Raw genomic sequence first — 21,288 nt, 5'->3', positions numbered from 1 at the left:
TGTATATCAGAAAGAGAAATTCAGAAAACTATCCCATTCACAATAGCCTAAAAAAGTAACATAAAATATTTTAGAATAAATCTGAAAAAAGAGGTGAAAGACTCATACATTGTTGGTGGGACTAGAAATTGGTGAAACCACTCTGCAAAGCAGATTCCACAGAAAATTTGGAATGGAACCACCATTTGGCACAGTTATCCCACTTGTTGGCCTATACCCAAAGGACTTAGAAGCAGCTTACTACATCAATGTTTATAGCAACACAATTCACAATAGCTAAACTCTGGAACCAACTTACGTACCTACCCTCAACACAGGAATGAATAAAGGAAATGTACATATACACAATGGAATATTACTTATCCATAAAGTGAATAAAATTATGGCATTTGCTGATGAATGGATGGAACTGGAGACTATCTGCTAAGTAAAATAGGACGATGACAAAAAACAAAAGCTGAATGCTCTCTCTGTTACAAGGAGAGAGGAGGAAAGAATAGAAGTTCATTGGATTAGACAAAAGGGAATGAAGGTAAAGGAGGTGGGATGGGAATACAAAAGACAGTAGAATGAACTGGACATAACTTTCCTATTTTCATATATGAATACATAACCAGTGTAACTTCACGTCGTGTACAACTACAAGAATGAGAAGTTATTATCCATGTATGTATGATATGTCAAAATACACTCTAGTGTCATGTATAGCTAAAAAGAACAGATTTTTAAAAAGGAACTTCTTCCTGACAGAGCAGTTTCAGCTTACAGGCGAAGTTGTGGATTAGATAATTATACAAGGTATCTTGCACCCAGAACATTCTAAGAATAAAAACTAAGACTCATTTGTTTTCAAGATTTTTGGTCTTAGTCTTTTGAATAATTTCCCTTATCTGAAGAATGTGTCTATATTGTATATATTGAATAACTTTGTATTCTAAATATGAATTTTTTTGAAATAAAAAAAGAATTTTTCTAGCTACTAATTCATTCAAACATTATTATGACAATATTGTTCCCATTATCATTATTATTTCCATTTTGGTAGTGGGTAAGTAAGTTAAATAATGGTTCAAGTTCAGTTATATTTAGTAAATTGCAGAGTCAGTAAGCGGTCATGCTGCCAGGGCTTATAATCTTCACCATTACCCTCTACAGAAGATTGTGGCTCACTGCCATAGGAAGTGCTAAATCATGGGACAACAACCATTATTCAGAGGTATTCTAAAGGTGACACATGCATAAAGTGGACTAGATAACATCCATATCTTTTCTATCTTTAAGTACCTAGATAATGTGGAGACTCTCAGCATGCTATATTAAAGAGAGTATACCTTGCACCCTAAAACTCTCCAAGTCAAATCCAATGGAAAAGATGAAGTATATTTCTTTTTCTTTGTCACACTTAACAGAATAGGAAGGTAGAAAAACCAGAAGCTCAACTGAACCATAGTCCTTGCAACTCCCAACAGGGGGTTTCAAGAGTAAGCTAAACAGCAGAGGAGAGATCACAAAGAAAGTGGAATAGGTCAGCCCACAGCTCAGACCCTGGAGACACAGTCTCCAAGAAGTCTTTTTACCCATCCTACCGTCTGGGGAAGATTACTGTTGGGAGCCACTATATCCCCTCAGGGACCTACTCGAGGAGTGTCAATGAGTCCAAACAATTACTCTTTGACCTGAATGAAGACACAGGAGAGTCATGGTTTAGGAGACTTATAACCTGGTGGCTCATTCCTAATCACCTTTCTACTAAGGCCTACCCAGCTTCCTTGAATTGGAAACTAGATCTCTCATTCTCAGGCTCCATCCTGAACAGTTCTTTCTGTCCCTTCTATTCCATAGGTCAACTAAGTGTGCCTCTTTCCAAACCATCCTGGACCTGTCTTCTCTACCTTGCTCACAGAGACCCAGGCAAGCTTGAACTCCAAAAGGAAGGTTAGTCTATGGTATACCAGCTGCCTGCAAACTTCCCATGTGTGGAAAAGCAGTGTCAGCCTCCTTGCCAGGACATTTCTTGATAACATCTAAGCTGACTCCACAGGTGAGGGCTGTGGACATTACAGATGGTTTATAACATCGCCAGCTCTTCACCACATGCATTCCTTTCCTTGATCTTTGCAAAGCCCCTACAAGGTAAGTTGAACTATTATGCCATTTTATAAGATATTATTTATCAGGTGAAATAAATGGCCAAAAGTCACATCGAGTTGCAGTAGTTAAATCAGGGTAGGTACAAACCTCAGCCTGAGTCCAGATCCTAAAGTTCCCAAGATATAATATAAGACAGAGATGGTATCCTCCCCACTGACCTCACTTCTCCAGGGCTCCTGTTCCATGAACACAGGATCAGGATGAGGTAGGCAAGACAGGTTATCTAGATCTTAGGTCCTATCTGTCTCCTGAAGTCATAGTCTTTGTGGCTTGTGCTGTGTGCATGCACACTCACACACCTGCATGGCCTTAGAGAGGAGACGCCGTCCATTCCACATTCAGCAGCATCTCGCAAAGGGCCCTTCACAAGGTGGTGGTGTCTCCTTGTCAAAGCACAGGTGAGAATCTAAAGCACATGAAGGATACCTCCTTGACCATCTCTGTTGCCTCCCAAAACAAAGGGAAGCGCTTGGCCTCTTTGTCCCTAAACAATTGTCCCCAGCACCATTACACTCATGTCACTGACTTCTCAGAGCACAAACATGTCCCAGGAAGTGGATATTAGTGTCAGCAGTGTTTGAGACTTTGACTTCCTTCCATTGAACTCAAAAGCCCTGGCTTCCTCTAGCATTCATGTGGATACACCTCCTGCTCCTCTCCCTGGTAGCATAAGGGTCATTACCCTCTTCCTCCATGGTTTCCACGGAAATCCTCTCTCCCTGTGACCACACTCGAGTATCATACTCTTTGGCTTTCCATCCTGAAGACCATCCTGTGCTCAGATCCTCTTTCCCTGTTGCTTTACTCCTGCACTTATTACAACCACTTCTTCTATCTGGAGCCTATCTTTCTTACATTCTTAACCTCACCCCCCACCTTTTTCTATTTCTTAACACTTTAAGGTTGTCCTTACACTGGATTGTCAGTCAAAGTGTTTCCAAGTTCATTGATACATTAATATATTCATTCAAACATATGTTTACACTGAACAAACCAAAAATGGTTAGTGAAATCCACAAACACCCTACTAATTCTTAGTACTTAATGAATAAAGCATAAAGACCTTGCATGAGATGAAAATCCTCCTCAAAATATAATCAACTTGTCTTCCAGGTTGATGTCTTCCCCCATCCCTGTCCTTTTCTGTTCCCTCAGCTCTGAGAAAGATATACCACAATTTTTTTTTCCTGGAGTCTTCCTCCATTGTCTGAATTTTTTGGTACTTGAGGTTATCTCCATAAGGAGTTTGGACTTCATCTATGTATTGATGCGTAGACCTGAGTGACTTTAAAAAAATGGACCCAAACATATTTGTGTATTATATTTTTATTCCAACAGATAGACATCTCTATAGGCAAGACCAATTCATAAAGGAAGAACAGAAATAAGAAAAGGAGAGGGGGTTAGAAAGAGTTATAGGACTGAGGACGATTCATTGAATGACGGAAGAGGATAAAATATGTTTGCCAGTTAATGAAAGAGCTGGTATTAATGTAGATACTGAAAATACTGCTGTTTTTTCTCCCTCACATAGCTTGATGTATAGACCCTGGATCTCCTTCCCAATGTACCCTCTTTTTTGTTCTTAGCTCATTCAAAAGGAAACCTCTCTCCATTTCCTACCTTCAGTGAAACATGGGCTTAAACCAGGCTTGGTACTGCACACCCACAATTCCAGTGATTCTGAAGATTGAGGCAGGATATTTCAAGTTTCAGACTGGACTTGGCAACTTAATGATCCTATCTCAAAATTTTAAAACATTAAAAACTTAATGATCCTATCTCAAAATTTTAAAACATTAAAAAGCCTGGGAACATAGCTCAGTGGTAGAATGCCCCTTGGTTCAATCTCTAGTACTGATCCACTAGCAACATCATGTCTACACTCTAAATCAAATTATCACCAAACATTTGAAATCTTTATTTTGAATTGAATATATTAATTATGATATTGCTAAAATACCAGAGTAGCACAGAGAATAACATAACAAAAACTTGTATAGAATAAAGAGACCATTTCATATTTCCTCCAATTTTTTAAAAATAAATATTACAGATACACTTGAAATGTTCTTATTCCCATCCAAAATCTTCTTTCTGATTCCCACTCCAGAGATAACCACTCTTCTACCATTGGTAAGATATTTCCATTCAGGACTTATACTCCTGTTACATTCCAGGTATATTACTTTAGATTAACATGTACATGTATTTTCTGATGTGCCATACATGTTCCAGCAACTTGCTTTTTCTCACTACATTATTTGTGTCTGATTTATCTATGTGAATTTATTTTTTAAAAACAGTTGAAAGGAATTCACTAATAAGAACATAGCACGATTTCCTTATCCATCCCTCACTGAATGGGCCATTTCTAACTTTCCTATTTGACAAGACACATCTCATGCATGTTTTCTTGAGGCCATGTGCTTGGGTTTCTGTAGGGCTAGTTAGAAAGATAATTATTGGGTGGAAGGTGTATGAATTTCAGCTTTCCTACATGTGGGCTCATGGTTGGCTGATTCCTTCTTCCTTGTAGTCCTTCCACAAATTGTTTTAGTTTGGAACAGTTTGTTAAATTTTATGTGTAAAGGAAACTTATGGTATTTGCATTGGGATTTCATTGAATTCAGAGATTCACTGGAAAAGAACTGAGGTTTATATAGTGAGACTTTCCATGAACATTCTCTGTAGCCCCAAATGTCTTTTTGTGTCTTTCATTAAAGTTTATGAAAATTTATTGAAATTAAAAAGCTGCTTTGGACCCCATCTAGAATTATTTCTAGATGCCTCAAAAATTTTCTACAACTATTTTTAATGTAGAGTCTTTTGAAATACTATTTTCTAACTTACTGAAATAGAGCATCAATTTTTCTACATAATGGTTTATAACTAACAAAATTGTTGAAATCTCTTGTTGATCCAGAGATTCCATGGTTTATTTGTAGATGATCACATTTTTTATGAATAATATCTTTTTGGAATTAATTTATTCTAATTAGGTATATATGACAGCAGAATGCATTTTGATTCATTGCATGCATTGCAGCAAACTTTTCATTTCTCTAGTTGTATATGATGTAGCGTCACATCATATGTGCAGTCACACATATACCTAGGGTAATGATGTACATCTCATTCCACCATCTTTCCTGCCCCCATGGCCCCTCCTTCTTCTCTCTCCCATTTGCCCAATCACGGTTCCTCCATTTTTCCCATGGCCCCTTCTTTTGTTTACAATCATGACTTAGTAAATTCTTTCTAGTGTTCCTTCCACAAATAGGTTAATACTTCAAGCATTTTATACAGATTACTAATCTCCATGCTTTATGTGGCTCTATGGCCACATCTACTTTACCAAATGGCACAAACATCCCAAGTCCCAGCCCTAAGGACCTACTTAATTCTTTATCACAAACCCCAAGGGACCACTACAACACTGACTATGCCTTTCATTTCTTGTTCTGAATTTTCTTTTTGCCTCTCAAACAGGTATGCCCATCTCTTTCTTTTACGTTTGGCTATGTTTTTGGTGGTGGTGGGGTTATGTTCACATTTTTCTAAACTTTCTATGTATTTTATTAAGAATGGGACCTGTCAACATCAGCTTTATGTGCCATGTTGCTTAGAGCCTAACCTCTAAAATCTTACATTACTGTATCATATAAGATAAACACAGTCTCTGAGCCTCCAGGTTTATAGAACCCCTTAAAATCAGAAGTATAGAAATTCTAAATGAAGATAAGAAAAGATACCTTAAAAGACAAACCCAAAGTGCCTTAGGTATAGAGATGATAATGTACATCCTGATTAGATATGACAGAAGAAGTAGACCTCCATCGCTCGTGCCTAACATATAATTCACATATTACTATAAGAAACACTGAGAAGTACTGATTAAATTAATTACAGATTTAATTAATTTTTTAAGTGGAAGCCTCTTCAGAAAAATTGGTGAATTATTTATGAGAACTCAGATTACTGCAACTAATTGATTGCACAATGTAAAGTGGCTTTAAGAAAATAAGAGATTACATCTTTTCTAAGAAACAGTCCATGTGGGTGTTCTTGGTGGTGCGTGTCTCTCCTGGATGTGGAGAACTCGGAATATAGGCTCATCACCCTTCACAGGACTTCATCATCCCATCCAGCATCCTCCACATCTGAATACATTTGGCACAACAGAGGGAAGAGGAAGCCCAGCACTGGTTCACATAAGTGGATTGGCTAGAACTCACTCATATGACTAAACCTCAACAGAAGGGAATCTGGGAAATGAAGTCTAGTTGGATGTCCAAAGAGAAGAGAATAGTATGGATTTGGACAAGCAGCTTGCCAACTGTCATGGTTAGTCTGTCTTAAAATGCAAGATGGGACAAAGAGGAACCTGCAATGGAGCAGTGAAGGGAGAACTAATGATATTTCAGTTAGAAGAGTAAGATGGTGTGAGCCAAAGCACTGAGACATGAAGTATAAAGGCAAAATGACATAGACATTATAGTAAAACAAGAATCAAAATAACCAAGGCACTGATAAGAGCTAAATTGGGAGATTTTTCTTGTGAGTATCCTACATGTAGGGAATACAATAAACCAGGGTTGACTCAAGCAATGTGGAGGGAAAGCTTATTGGTATTTGCAGTGAACAACACTTATCCATTATCATTCTGGAGATGTTAAAAATAAACAATATATGATATTCCACTTTCCAAAATCTTGCATTCTTCTTAGACTAAATATATACTAAGTGGGGTGGCGAAACATGTTGTCCAGATGATTGACATGAAAAGAAGAGACTAGGCCTGCCAAACTAGACTTGTGAGCTTATTAAACAGTTTTTGTAGGTACTGTGGAGTTGCATGAGTCACAAGGCAAAATAACTAAGAACAGAAAGAAGTCTGAAGAGAAAAGCATGGTGATTCTGTATACTTGAGGGCTTGTCAGATACAACACATCTTAAAGGAAGTGGTGAAATATAAAAGAATCAAAATAATACCATTTTATTCTGACCTGACTCCATTTTATGTTTCCTTAAAATGTTTTCTTTTCAGCCTCCTGACAGCTGTATGTATGTTGACAGTAGAGTAGGACCTTCCATGGCCCTGACTATGCCCTTGATATATAACTAAAATGACTCTGAAATGTATGATCAAAACAATTCTCTCATGTAATAAAAATATCTGTCTCAACAAAGTCTTTTCTCACCTACATCCTTGTGGTTTTGGTGGGTTTTGTCTTTATAAACGCTGTGCTTCCACAATTCAAGTGCTGGGAGTTCTTTGAGGTACTAGCCTGCTCCCAGTCGCTTGCCTGTCTTGCTCACTAAAGGATTTTTTTCCCTTTCAATGTTGCTCAATAAGCATGGTGGTCTGTGATTCTCACACACTCTGTAACAACAGCAAAAGTCTATTTCCAAAATGAGATACCAAGGGAGAAAATTCACTGGTTTATTTTGGTGGAATCTAAATCCAGTGATCCTTGTGATTTACAATCTCCCAATGCCCCATACAGACTCATTACCTTATGGGGTCTGGGATCACTCTTTGTTTGGTCAATAGAACAATTCCACATTTCCAGACCCATCTATCTACTAACTGATCCATGGCCTGGAAAAATTAGTCCAAAACTCCAAAGGCCATCTATTCCTTATCATATATAATAAAATCAGTGTGTGATTCTGGCTTCTCCATTAAATTATCAGGTCCTTGAGAGTAGGGACTATGCCTTATTCACTGAATGAATGAATTAAAGAATGAACTGTATTTGGCACATATTTTGATTTTTCCATAAGGTCTAATATAGACTCTAGACCATGGAATATGAGATTTAATTATGAAATGATTGAGTCTTGAGAGTTTAGGGTGCGCTGACAGGGGAGGATGAGCACTTCTGATTCACACGTTGCTCACTTCTCAGACATGAGTGTCTGGGGTGAATGTCAATAAGTCCCAGAGACCAACAGATATGTTTCTTCAAAGTTTGAGTATCTTTGAATTTTAAAAAGGCAGGCATTGAGAAAGCAGATCACTGGAGTCAGAAGTGCTGCATACAGAAGATCATAATACACAGTAATGGCACTAATAATTCTGGACTCTTCTTGTCTTTCATGTTGAAGGAACCATGAGGGAAGGAAACCAGTCTTCTACCATGGAGTTCATCCTCTTGGGAGTCACGGGTCAGCAGGAGCAGGAGGATTTCTTCTTCATCCTCTTCCTGTTCATTTACCCCATCACAGTCGTGGGAAACTTGCTCATCATCCTTGCCATTCTCTCTGACAGTCACCTCCACAACCCTATGTATTTCCTCCTGGCCAACCTCTCCTTTGTTGATATCTTCTTCTCCTCTGTAACCATCCCTAAGATGCTGGCCAATCATCTCCTGGGAAGCAAAGCTATCTCCTTTGAGGGATGCCTGACACAGATGTATTTCATGATAGCTTTAGCCAACACAGATAGCTACATACTGGCGGCCATGGCATATGACCGAGCCATGGCCATCAGCCGCCCTCTTCATTATACAACCATCATGAGTCCAAAGTCCTGTGTCCTGCTGGTGGTTGCATCCTGGGTGATTGGAAACGCCAATGCCCTTCCTCACACTCTGCTCACAGCTGCTCTGTCCTTCTGTGGCAGCAAGGAAGTGGCCAACTTCTACTGTGACATTTCTCCCTTGCTCAAGCTGTCCTGTTCTGACATACACTTGAACGTGAAGATGATGTACTTAGGGGTTGGTATTTTCTCTGTGCCATTACTGTGCATTGTTGTCTCCTATGTTCGTGTCTTTTCCACGGTCCTTCGTGTTCCATCCACGAAGGGTGTACGCAAAGCCTTCTCCACCTGTGGGTCTCACCTCACAGTTGTTTCCTTGTACTATGGGACAGTCATGGGCATGTATTTCCGACCTCTGACCAGTTATAGCCTAAAGGATGCTGTTCTTGCTGTGATGTACATGACAGTGACCCCAATGTTAAATCCTTTCATCTACAGTCTGAGAAACCAAGACATGAAGGCTGCTCTGAAGAAACTCTTTCACAGAAGAAGCTCTTCATAACCAATGTGAGGTCATACACTGCATACAGTGCTCACCATTGGGAGGAAGGAACATGGAATTCCACCTCCAGTATCTTCTATAGAGAAGTTCTGCCTTGGAACTTTGCAGTCTTAAATTCCTAGTTTCCAAAATCTTGTGACATTTGATAAAACAATTTATGAAAATCATCACTTTGACCACATTTATGTTCCTTTTGGCAGAGCAGCAGCACCGCTATGGGGTTCATGTTTCACTTATACAACTGACTAGCAGAGTAAAGTTGGAAAAGTGTGAGCCTCGGCTTTTATATTTACATATTGGAATCCTAATATCGGTCCTGCCTGTGTCACAGGGTGTGGTCACCTCTGCTCATGCTTTGAAGACTTCAGATCACCATTTGCATGTCAATTTCTATTTGATTAATGTGCTTGATGATATGATTAGGTATAATCCTGCTTGCAAGCCCCCAAGGGCAGGAGCTATGTTCACATGTGACTGTATCTTCACAATCTTGGTCCCCTAAAGTAAACATGGGCAAAGTTGGAATGGATGAATGATAAGATTGTCTCTCATGCATAGTCTGATAATGATTAGAGATAACTGGACTGGACATGATTTATCCATCCTTAAAACCTTTCAGCAATCTGGTAATACACTTTCGTGCTTCCTTCATATTTGATTAACACAGACTGTCTCTTAAGATTGTAAGGTTTTTTCTAAAAGGACTCTACAGCTTAAAATAATAATCATTCTCATTTAATTAATTAATAGAGTGCTGGTGTAATAAATTGCTGTCATAATTCATGGCAACATGAAATGAAGGTACATTGACCAAAAAAAAAGGTGCCACATAATAACTGAAGAACATAGAGAAATATAAGGAAACCATCCGTGATAGTGTAAAACCCCGAGGCTCAGCAAGAAGGCCTTTGCACACCAGGCCCCATAGGGCAGAGTAGGGGAAATAGAGATGGACAGGGACAGAGGGAGTAATATGCCAAGCCAGATGCCCCACAGGATCTCTAAGTTTACTAAAAGAGGAATCAATCTGGAATTAGCAGTTGAGGAATAAACTCACCTCACTCTCTTTCCTTATCGTATTTCTTCTGTAGCTCTCCATTGACCCAATCAGAAGCCAGAGCATAAGGCAGCCCATTGTGGGGTCCACATGGATCAACTTCCCTGGGTGCAGAGCCTGATGGAAGCAGAGAAGAATGATGTGGGAGAACAGAGGAAAATCATGCAGGGCCACCCAGTGCTATTTAATGCAATTCTTACTTTGTTTTGAAGATTCAGGCCCTCCCTCATAACAAAAGGGAAATTAAAAATAAGATCTACTGTTTGTAGTTGTAAAGGTTAGACAGAATCCTGAGCAGTAATCAGGTTGGAGATGTGGTTCATTTTTTTATTTGTTCTTTTTAGAAATACATGACACTAGATTGTATTTTCACATATTATACACACGTGGAGTATAACTTCCCATTCTCATGCTTGTACCTGATGTGGAGTTACGCTGGTTGGGTGAACACAGGAAAATAATTATTGATCCATGCTACTGTCTTTCCTATTCCCATCCCCCTCCCTTACCTTCATTCCCTTTATCTAATCCAATGAACTTCTATTCTTCCCTCCACCTCCTTATTGTGTTAGCATACACATATCAGAGAGAATATTAGCATTTGTTTTTTGGGGATTGGCTTATTTCACTTAGTATGATAGTCTCCAATTCCATTCATTCAATGGAAAAATGCCTTAATTTCATTCTTTTTATGGCTGAATAATATTCCATGGTGTACATATACCACATTTTCTTTATTCATTCATCTGTTGTAGGGCACCTAGGTTGGTTCAATAGTTTAGCTACTGTGAATTGAGCTGCCATAAATATTGATGTATACTCCTCTGGATATATGCTAAGGAGTAGGATAACTGGGTCAAATGGTGGTTCCATTCTAAATTTTCTGAGAATCTCCATATTGTTCTCCAGAGTGGCTGCACAAATTTGCAGTCCTACCACCAACGCATAAGTGTAACTTTTCCACTACATCCTCATCAATATTTATTGTTATTTATATTCTTGATAATTGCTATCCTGATGGGAGTAAGATGAAATCTCAGTGTAGTTTTAATTTGCATTTCTCTACTTGATAGAGATGTTGACCAGTCTTTTATGTATTTGTTGACTGATTGTATTTCTTCTTCTGTGAAGTGTCTGTTCTGTTCCTTTGCACATTTATTGATGGGGCATTTGGGTGGGTTTTTGTTTGTTTGTTTGTTTTGTGTGTGTGTATGTGTGTGTGTGTGTGTGTGTGTGTGTGTTAAGTTTTTGAGTTCTTTATATATCCTGGATTTAATGCTCTACCTGAGGTATATGTAAGTGGCAAAAATTTTCGCCCATTCTGTAGGCCCTCTCTTTGTGTTCTTGACTGTTTCCTTTGCAGTGAAGAAGTTTTTAGTTTGATAAAATCTCATATACTGATTTTTTATTTTACATATTGCACTTTAGGAGTCTTGTTGAAAAATTTGGTTCCTAAGCCAACACAATAGAGAGTTGGGCCTACTTTTTCTTCTAGAAGGTGCACAGTCTCTAGTCTAATGCCTAGGTGCCGGATCCACTTTGAGTTGAGTTTTGAGCAAGGTGAGAAATAAAAGTCTGATTTCATTTTGCTACATAGGGATTTCCAGTTTTCCCAGGACTATTTGTTGAGGAGGCTATCTTTTCTCCAATATACATTTATGGTGACTTTGTCTAGTGTGAGAAAACAGTATTTTTGGTGGTTTGTCTCCATATCTTCTATTCTGTTACATTGGTCTTTGTGTTTCTTTGGTGCCTATACTATGCTGTTTTTGTTTACCATAGCTTCAGTATAATTTAAAGTCTGTTATTGTGATGCCTCCTGCTTCACTCTTCTCCCTTGGGTATTCTATGCCTCTCTGTTTCCAAATGAATTTATTGACTTCCTTGTTTGTTTCTGTGAAGAATATCATTGGAATTTTATTAGGAATCACATTACATCTGTATAGTGCTTTTGGTAATATAGCCATTTTGACAATATTAATTCTGCCCATCCAAAAACATGAGAAATCTTTCAATATTCTAAGGTCTTCTTCAATTTCTTTCTTTAGTGTTTTATAGTTTTCATTGTAGAGGTCTTTCAGATCTTTTGTTAGATTGATTCCTAAATCTTTTTTGAGGTTATTGTAAATGGGATAGTTTTCCTAATTTTTATTTCAATTGATTCATGACTATCAATTGTACAAGAATGCGACTGATTTATGGGTTTGAATTTTCTATCCTGCTACTTTGCTGAATTCACTTAGAAGTTTTCAGGTGGAGGTTTTGGGGTCTTTTAAATATAGAATCATGTCACCAGCAAAATTTTCCTTTCCATATTCCTTTAATTTCTTTCTTCTCTCTAATTGCTCTGGCTGAAGTTTCAAGGACTATGTTTAATAGAAGTGATGAAAGGGGGTATCCTTGTCGTGTTCCACTTTTTAGAGGGAATCTTTCAATTGCTCTCTGTTTAGGATGATGTTGGCCATGGGTTTAACATGAATAGTTTTTACAGTGTTGAGGTATCTTTCTACTGTCTCTAGTTATTCTAGTGTTTTGAATATAAATGGATACTATATTATATCAAATGCTTTTTCTGCATCTGTTGAGATACTCATGTGATTCTTGTCTTTAAGTCCATTGATGTGATGAATTATGTTTATAGACTTCCATATGTTGAACCAACCTTGCATCCCTGCGACGAACCTCACTTGATCATGATGCACTCTTTTTAATATGTTTTTGTATGCAATTTGCCAGTGTTTATTAAGAATTTTTGCATCTGTGTTCATCAGGATATTGGTCTGAAGTCTTCTTTCCTTGCTGTGTCTTTGTCTGGTTTTGGTATCAGATTGATATTAGTTTTCATAGAATGAGCTTGGAAAGGTTCCCTCCTCTTCTATTTTATGGAATAATTTAAGGAGGATTAGTGTTAGTTCTTCTTTGAAGGTCTGGTAGAACTCAGCTGAGAATCCATCTTTTCTTGGACTTTTCTTTGTCATTAGGCTTTAAATGACATCTTTAATTTAATTGCTGAAAATTGATTTGTATATTCTGCCTCAAAATTTAAAAATAGAACTACCATGAGATCCAATGATCCCATTACTGGGTAAGTATCCCCAAACAATGAAATCAATATGTCAAAGAGATGTCTGCACTCCATGTTCATTGCAGGACTATTCCCAACAGTCAAGAAATAGAAACAACCCATGGATCCATCAACTGGTGAATGGATAAAGGAAATATGGTACAAATATAGAATAAAATACTATTCAGTGTAAACTCCAGTGATAAAGAATGGGAGAGCAGTGTCTGAGATTGGGGTCTTTGATGACCTCATGGCTTTGACATGCTTTGGTGCCTGGGAAATTTTCTGTGCAAAGGTTCAGGATGCCTCACTGCTGTGGTAATGCCCTTCATGAGGAGGCTTTGTGCCAGAGTCTAATTAGCCTCAACCTTGATCTCAGGCACACAGCTCCTGGGAACAGAGAACTTTCTTGCCGGACAACCACAATGTTTCACCAAGTTCCAATGCTCCTGAATATGCCTGCCTAACAGTAACTTTAAACAATGGACTTGCTTGAGAGCGACACAAAGCTCCAAACATTGCACATTGCAACTGTAGAATGTAAACTGTTGAAATAAGTGCATAATGTTGCTAGCTCTGTAACTTTCATGAATACAAAGAATAATGCTTGCATAGTCTTTAATCTGATAATGAGACATATATAAATAAAGATTTCTGGTGTCACTCTTTAGATCTGCTTCTCCATCAGAGAGTAGTGCTCCATCTGACCCCAGCTATATCCTCACAATCTATAAGTCTTTATTTTTTTCCCCCTTCACAAATCGCCAGAACTTGCTAGACTGGCCATACTGGTCACAGCAATTCAGTTATAAAAAATCAAATAAAATCCTGTTATTAGAGACAACTTGGAAGGAACTTGAGATCATTATGTTAAGTGAGCTAAGTCAGGCACAGAAAGATGAGTACTGCATGATTGCACTAAAAGTTGACCTCATAGAAGGTGAGAGTACAATGGTGGTTACCAGAGCCTTGGGGAATGAAGAAAGGTTCATCAATAAGAACTAAGTTATAGTTTATAGAAGCAAGAATCTCTGGGGTGCAGCTGCACAGTATGATGACCATAAAATCAATTATATACTGTACATGACAGAAAGCTAGAAGAAGGAATTTTGAAAGTTGTTGTCATATAGAAATAATCAGGACAGTTTCAAGATGGTGGAACAGAGGGAGGCAGCATTCTGTGTTGCTCTGTGATCCATATCTCACCTGGTCAGAATACTGCATCTATGAGAGGGTTAGAGGACCCCTATACAGCTACACTCTGCAGAAATCACCAGTGTTGTGACCCCACGAAAGGTTCCGGGCCTCAGTGTTCAAGCAGAATCCAAAGCCCAGAGTTCCAGTTCATGCAAGACTCAGCGAGTGCCTTAGCAGAATCACCAATCAACACATCTGCAGACTGTCAAGACTTTGCTCTGCTCCCAAGCAGGTCACTCAGCTGCTACCTACCCACAGCACAACGCCATCACCAGGCTCCCCCCACCTCACCAGACAGACTGGTGCTGAAAGCAGACCACCACCGTCTTGGCTCAATGTTCTCTTCATATTAGGTGGGAGCAGTTCCCAGATTGGATCTCCAGGGGCCACTGGATTTTCACAGAAGTCACCAGCACTGCAACCACTCGTGCAGAAATCAGAGCCTCTGGGCTCAAGCAAGTCTCCAGACTCCAGACCCAAAGCCTGAAGTTCTAGCTCATGCACGGCTCACAAAGGGCTTAGCAGAACCACTTAACAGCACCTCTGCACAACTCCAGACTGCACCCTGCTCCCACACAGGTCACTCTGCTGCTACCTACCCATAGCACAGGCCATTGCCCAGCTCTCCCCACTTCACTAGATATCCCGGGGCTGTAAACAGACTGACTCCATCTTGGAAAACCTTCCTGGCCATTTTATGGTGGGCGTGGCTATCAGATGGGATCGCCATTTGAGCAGGTACCTGATTCCAATTCTCCCCCTCCCCAGCAGTGATACTAAGCACAGTGACCACCAAACACAAAAGCAGATCTCAGTTGGACAGGAGTGCAGTGCAAACAGAGCACAGCCCACCTGGTGTGAGCCTGGGATGAGAGGTCCCGCAGTTGGGACCTGATAAATAAGAGAGGGGAGGGGACTAAAGTCTGGAGCATAACAGAGAGATCAGGATTTGGGAAATCTCTAGGCAAGAGAAGGAGATGATACTAGGGGCTCAAGTCAGACATGTGGTCACAAAAAAGATCGGGAGGTGCTATTTCCCTGCTGAGACTGGTGGGTGGCACTCCCCACTTCCAGATGCTCCACACCAGGTCCAGTCTTCACACCATGGTTACCTACACCATCCTGAGGGCAGAGACACCTACTGGATGAGACAACTCCACCTACTGGATCTCTAAAGAGTATTTTTTTTTCCTCTCTTCTTCTTTCTCTTCTACCCTTCTATCCTCTGGTCCTCACATCCCCCAACATATGTAAACCGAAGAACTTTGCATGAAATAGGACTTTGAGGACTAAGTCACCTCAATAATATAATATAGAGAAATTCATAAGCCCATTTTTTCTTGCTTTTTCTTTTTTCTTTCTTTTTTTCTCTCATTTTTTCTTTCTTTGTTGCTTTTTTTTCTCTTTCTTCTTCCTTCACCCTCCAAATAATACTATTTTAACATCCTGTATTTTTCTGAAAACATGTGTGTTTTATATACTCTACTCTCTTCCCACATAATTGTCTACACCAAATTACCTCCTATGCATTCTCCTGCTACTAGCCCTCTTCACTAGATTTCTCCATCACATTTCCTAAGATATATTAACTCTATACCCTCACATCTTCTCCCCTCAACATATCATCCTATGCCTGACCCCCAGTTCATTGTCCACTGCCAGAAACAGTAAACTTTTTTATGAAACTACTGATTATATTTTAAAAAACAATTGAAGCCAACATTTCCGGACATTCACACTAAACTATAAATGTCTTAATAACAACAATATGTTCATAGGTGATGTATTGTTGATATTGGAATCTGTTAACATTGTCCTTCCCCACAAAGGAGATATCTTAGAACACTACAAGAGCACTACAAATCTATAGGGTAAAAACAATAACACACCAGATCCACAGAGCTGGAAAGGAAGACACATGAGCAACATGAAAAGACAAGGGAAGAAAGTTCCACAAACAAATCAAGACAACACATCATTAGAATCATTGGCAGCTTCAGTAGAAAAAAACTATAGAGAAAGATTTCAGGATTTAAATGGTTAAAATGTTCTGTGAACTCAAGGAAGATATAAGAGAGCAAATACAAACAGTGAAAGATCACTTCAACAAGGAGCTACATAAACAAACCCAAGAAGCAAAAGATCACCTCAACAGGGAGATAGAGGTCATACCAAAAAAGAAACAGAAATCCTTGATATGAAAGAAATAATAAAACAAATTAAAAACTCAAATGAAAGCATCACCAACAGAGTAGACCACTTAGAAGATAGGACATCAGACAATGAAGACCAAATAAATCATCTTGAAAAGAATGTAGACCACACAGCAAAAATTATAAGAAACTAGAAGCAGAACATTCAAGAAATATGGGATAGCATAAAAAGACCAAATTTAAAAGTTATTGGGATAGAGGAAGGCATACAGGTCCAAACCAAAGGAATGAACAATCTACTCAATGAAATAACTTCAGAAAACTTTCCAAACATGAAGAATGAACTGAAAATCCAAATTTAAGAAGCCTACAGGATATTGAATGTACAAAATCACAACAGACCCACACCAAGGCACAATATAATGAAAATGCCCAACAGACAGAATAAGGAGAGAATTTTAAAAGCCACAAGAGAAAGGAATCAGATTACATACAAGGGAAAACAAATTAGGATAATGACAGATTTTTCAACACAGACACTGAAAGCTAGAAGACCCTAGAACAACATATATCAAGCTCTGAAAGATAATGGGTGCCAACCAAGAATCTTGTATCCATCAAAATTAAGCTTTCGATTTGAAGATGAAATAAAAACCTTCCACAATAAACAAAAGTTAAAAGAATTTATAGCTAGAAAACCAGCAATACAAAACATCCTTGAAAAAATATTTCATGAAGAGGAAATGCAAAACAGCAATGAAAATCAGCAGAGGGAGATAGTACACTAAAGAAAAAAAAACTAATCAAAGAGGAAAACTAATTCAAGTAAAATAACAAAAATAAACAAATATGACTGGAAATACAAACCATGTCTCAATAGTAACCCTATATGTTAATGGCTTAAACTCATCAATCAAAAGACATAGGCTAGCAGATTGGATTAAAAAAGGATCCAACAATATGCTGCCTCCAGGAGACTCATCTGATAGGAAAAGACATACACAGAATGAAGGTGAAAGGTTGGGGAAAATCATACCACTCACATGGACTGTGGAAGCAAGCAGGAGTTTCCATCCTCATAACAAAAAAAGTATGTTTCAAGCCAAGGTTAATCAAAAGGGATAAAGATGGACATTACATACTCCTAAAGGGAACCATACACCAAAAGACATAACAATCATAAATATATATGTCCCAAACAATGGTGCACCTATGCTCAACAAACAAACTCTTCTCAAGTTCAAGAGTTAAATTGACCACAACAATAATCTTGGGTGACTTTAACACACCTCTCTCACCACTGGATATATCTTCCAAACAAAAGTTGAATAAAGAAACCATAGAACACAGTAACACAATCAATAACTTAGACTTAACTGACATATATAGAATATTTCAATCTGCTTCAAGCAGATACACTTTCTTCTCAGCAACACTTGGATCCTTCTCTAAAATAAATCATATAATATGCCACAAAGCTAATCTTAACAAATACAAAAATGTAGAGATACTACCATGCATTTTATCAGATCATAATGGAATGAAATTGGAAATCAATGACAAAGTAAAAAATAAAAATTTCTCCATCACCTGGAGACTAAACAATATGCTACTCAATGAACAATGGGTAACAGAACACATCAAGGAGGAGATTTAAAAAATTCTTAGAGGTAAATGAGAACATAGACACAACACATCAAAATCTCTGGGACACTATGAAAGCAGTATTAAGAGAAAAATTCATTGCATGGAGTTCATTCCTTAAAAGAAGAAAAAGTCAACAAATAAGTGACTTCACACTACATCTCAAAGCCCTAGAAAAAGAAGAACAAAAGCAGAAGAAGGCAAGATATAATTAAAATTAGAGCAGAAATCAATGAAATCAAAACTAAAGAAACAATTGAAAAAGTTGACAAAAGTTGGTTCTTTGAAAAATAAATAATATTGACAAGACTCTGTGTCTGATAGAAGAAAAAGTTGGCTCCGATCTACATATTGTGGGGTCGGGTTCCAAATTCCTTAACAGGACACCCATAGAACAAGAGTTAATAACTAGAATCAACAAATGGGACTTACTTAAACTAAAAGTTTTTTCTCAGCAAGAGAAACAATAAGAGAGGTAAATAGGGAGCCTACATCCTGGGAACAAATTTTTACCCCTCACACTTCAGATAGAGCCCTAATATCCAGAGTATACAAAGAACTCAAAAAATTAGACAATAAGATAACAAATAACCCAATCAACAAACGGGCCAAGGACCTGAACAGACACTTCTCAGAGGAGGATTTACAATCAATCAACAAGTACATGAAAAAATGCTCACCATCTCTAGCAGTCAGAGAAATGCAAATCAAAACCACTCTAAGATACCATCTCACTCCAGTAAGATTGGCAGCCACTATGAAGTCAAACAACAACAAGTGCTGGTGAGGATGTGGAGAAAAGGGTACACTTGTACATTGCTGGTGGGACTGCAAATTGGTGAGGCCAATTTGGAAAGCAGTATGGAGATTCCTGGGAAAGCTGGGAATGGAACCACCATTTGACCCTGCTATTGCCCTTCTCGGATTATTCCCTGAAGACCTTAAAAGAGCATGCTACAGGGATACTGCCACATCGATGTTCATAGCAGCACAATTCACAATATCTAGACTGTGGAACCAACCCAGATGCCCTTCAATAGATGAATGGATAAAAAAAACACCATGGAATATTACGCAGCACTAAAAAATGACAAAATCATGGAATTTGCAGGGAAATGGATGGCACTAGAGCAGATTATGCTTAGTGAAGCTAGCCAATCCCTAAAAAACAAATACCAAATGTCTTCTTTGATATAATGAGAACAACTATGAACAGAGCAGGGAGGAAGAGCAGGAAGAAAAGATTAACATTAAATAGAGACATGAGATGGGCAGGAAAGGGAGAGAAAAGGGAAATTGCATGGAAATGAAGGGAGACCCTCATTGCTATACAAAATTACATATAAGAGGTTGTGAGGGGAATGGGAAAATAAACAAGGAGAGAAATGAATTACAGTAGATGGGGAGAGTGAGAAGATGGGAGGGGAGGGGAGGGGGGATAGTAGGGGATAGGAAAGGTAGCAGAATACAACAATTACTAATAGGGCATTATGTAAAATTGTGGATGTGTAACCGACATGATTCTGCAATCTGCATTTGGGGTAAAATTGGGAGTTCACAACCCACTTCAATCTAATATATGAAATATGATATGTCAAGAGCTTTGTAATGTTGTGAACAACCAATAAAAAAATTGAAAAAAAATAAAGAAATAATAGGAACATGAAAAAAAGAATAAATTAATCCATTACTTTCCTTTCAAAAAAAAATAATAATATTGACAGACCCTTAGCCATGCTAACAAAGAAGGAGAGAGAGAGAACTCAAATTACCAGCATACGGGATGAAAAAGGTAATATCACATCAGACACTACATAAATACAGAGGATAATTAGAAATTATGTTGAAATCTTATACTCCAATAAAATAGAAGACATTGAAGGCATCAACAAATTTCCTAAGTCATACGATTTGCCCAGATGGAGTCAGGAAGATATACACAATAAACAGACTTGATATTGATCAAGTGAGGAAATAAAAGAAGCCATCAAAAGCTTACCAACCAAGAAAAGTCCAGGACTGATGGATACACAGCCACGTTCTACAAGACCTTTAAAGAAGAACTAATACCAATACTCTTCAATTTATTTCAGGAAATAAAAAAAGAGACAGCACTTCCAAACTCATTCTATGAGGCCAATAATCACCCTGATCCCAAAACCAGGCAAAGACACATCAAAGAAAGAAAACTTCAGACCAGTATCTCTAATGAACATAGATGCAAAAATTCTCAATAAAATTCTGGCAAATCAAATACAAAAACATATCAAAAAGATTGTGCACCATGAAAGTGGGATTCATCCCAGGGATGCAAGGTTAGTTCAACATACAGAAATCAATAAAAGTAATTCATTACATCAATAGATTTAAAGATAAGAATCATATTATCATCTCAATAGATGCAGAAAAAGCATTTGACAAAATATAGCACCACTTTATGTTCAAAATACTAGAAAAACTAGGGATAACAGGAACATATCTCAACAATGTAAAGGCTATCTACACCAAGCGTTAGGCCAACATCATTCTAAATGGAGAAAAATTGAAGGCATTTCCTCTAAAAACTGGAACAAGACAGGGATGTCCTCTTTCACCACTTCTATTCAACATAGTTCTTGAAACATTGGCCAGAGCAATTAGACAGACAAAAGGAATCAAAGGGATATGTATAGGAAAAGAGGAACTTAAACTAGCACTACTTGCTGATGATATGATTCTATACCTAGAAGACCCAGAACACTCCACCAGAATACTTCTAGAACTAGTAAATGAATTCAGCAAAGTAGCAGGATATAAAATCAACACCCATAAATCAAAGGCATTTCTGTATATCAGTGACAAAGTCTTTGAGAAGGAAATAAGGAAAACTACCTCATTCACAATAACCTCAAAAAAAGTAAGATACTTGGGAATCAACTTAATGAAACAGGTGAAAGATCTATACAATGAAAACTACACAACCTTAAAGAGAGA

The 21,288-nt window shown here is 38.1% G+C and overlaps 1 protein-coding gene across 1 annotated transcript; it reads left to right on the top strand.

Annotated features, from left to right (window-relative positions):
* The first annotated feature begins 8,270 nt into the window (after positions 1-8,270).
* LOC101966038 (olfactory receptor 1A1) lies at positions 8,271-9,200 on the top strand. Its single transcript, XM_005327930.2, has one exon. The coding sequence runs from the start codon at positions 8,271-8,273 to the stop codon at positions 9,198-9,200; it is 930 nt and encodes a 309-aa protein (XP_005327987.2).
* Positions 9,201-21,288: the final 12,088 nt, after the last annotated feature.

Source organism: Ictidomys tridecemlineatus, chromosome 3 (assembly GCF_052094955.1).
Source record: "Ictidomys tridecemlineatus isolate mIctTri1 chromosome 3, mIctTri1.hap1, whole genome shotgun sequence".
In the NCBI taxonomy this organism is placed as follows: Eukaryota; Metazoa; Chordata; class Mammalia; order Rodentia; family Sciuridae; genus Ictidomys; species Ictidomys tridecemlineatus.
Note: the sequence above shows the minus strand (reverse complement) of the source record. Positions and strands in the feature narration are given on the sequence as shown.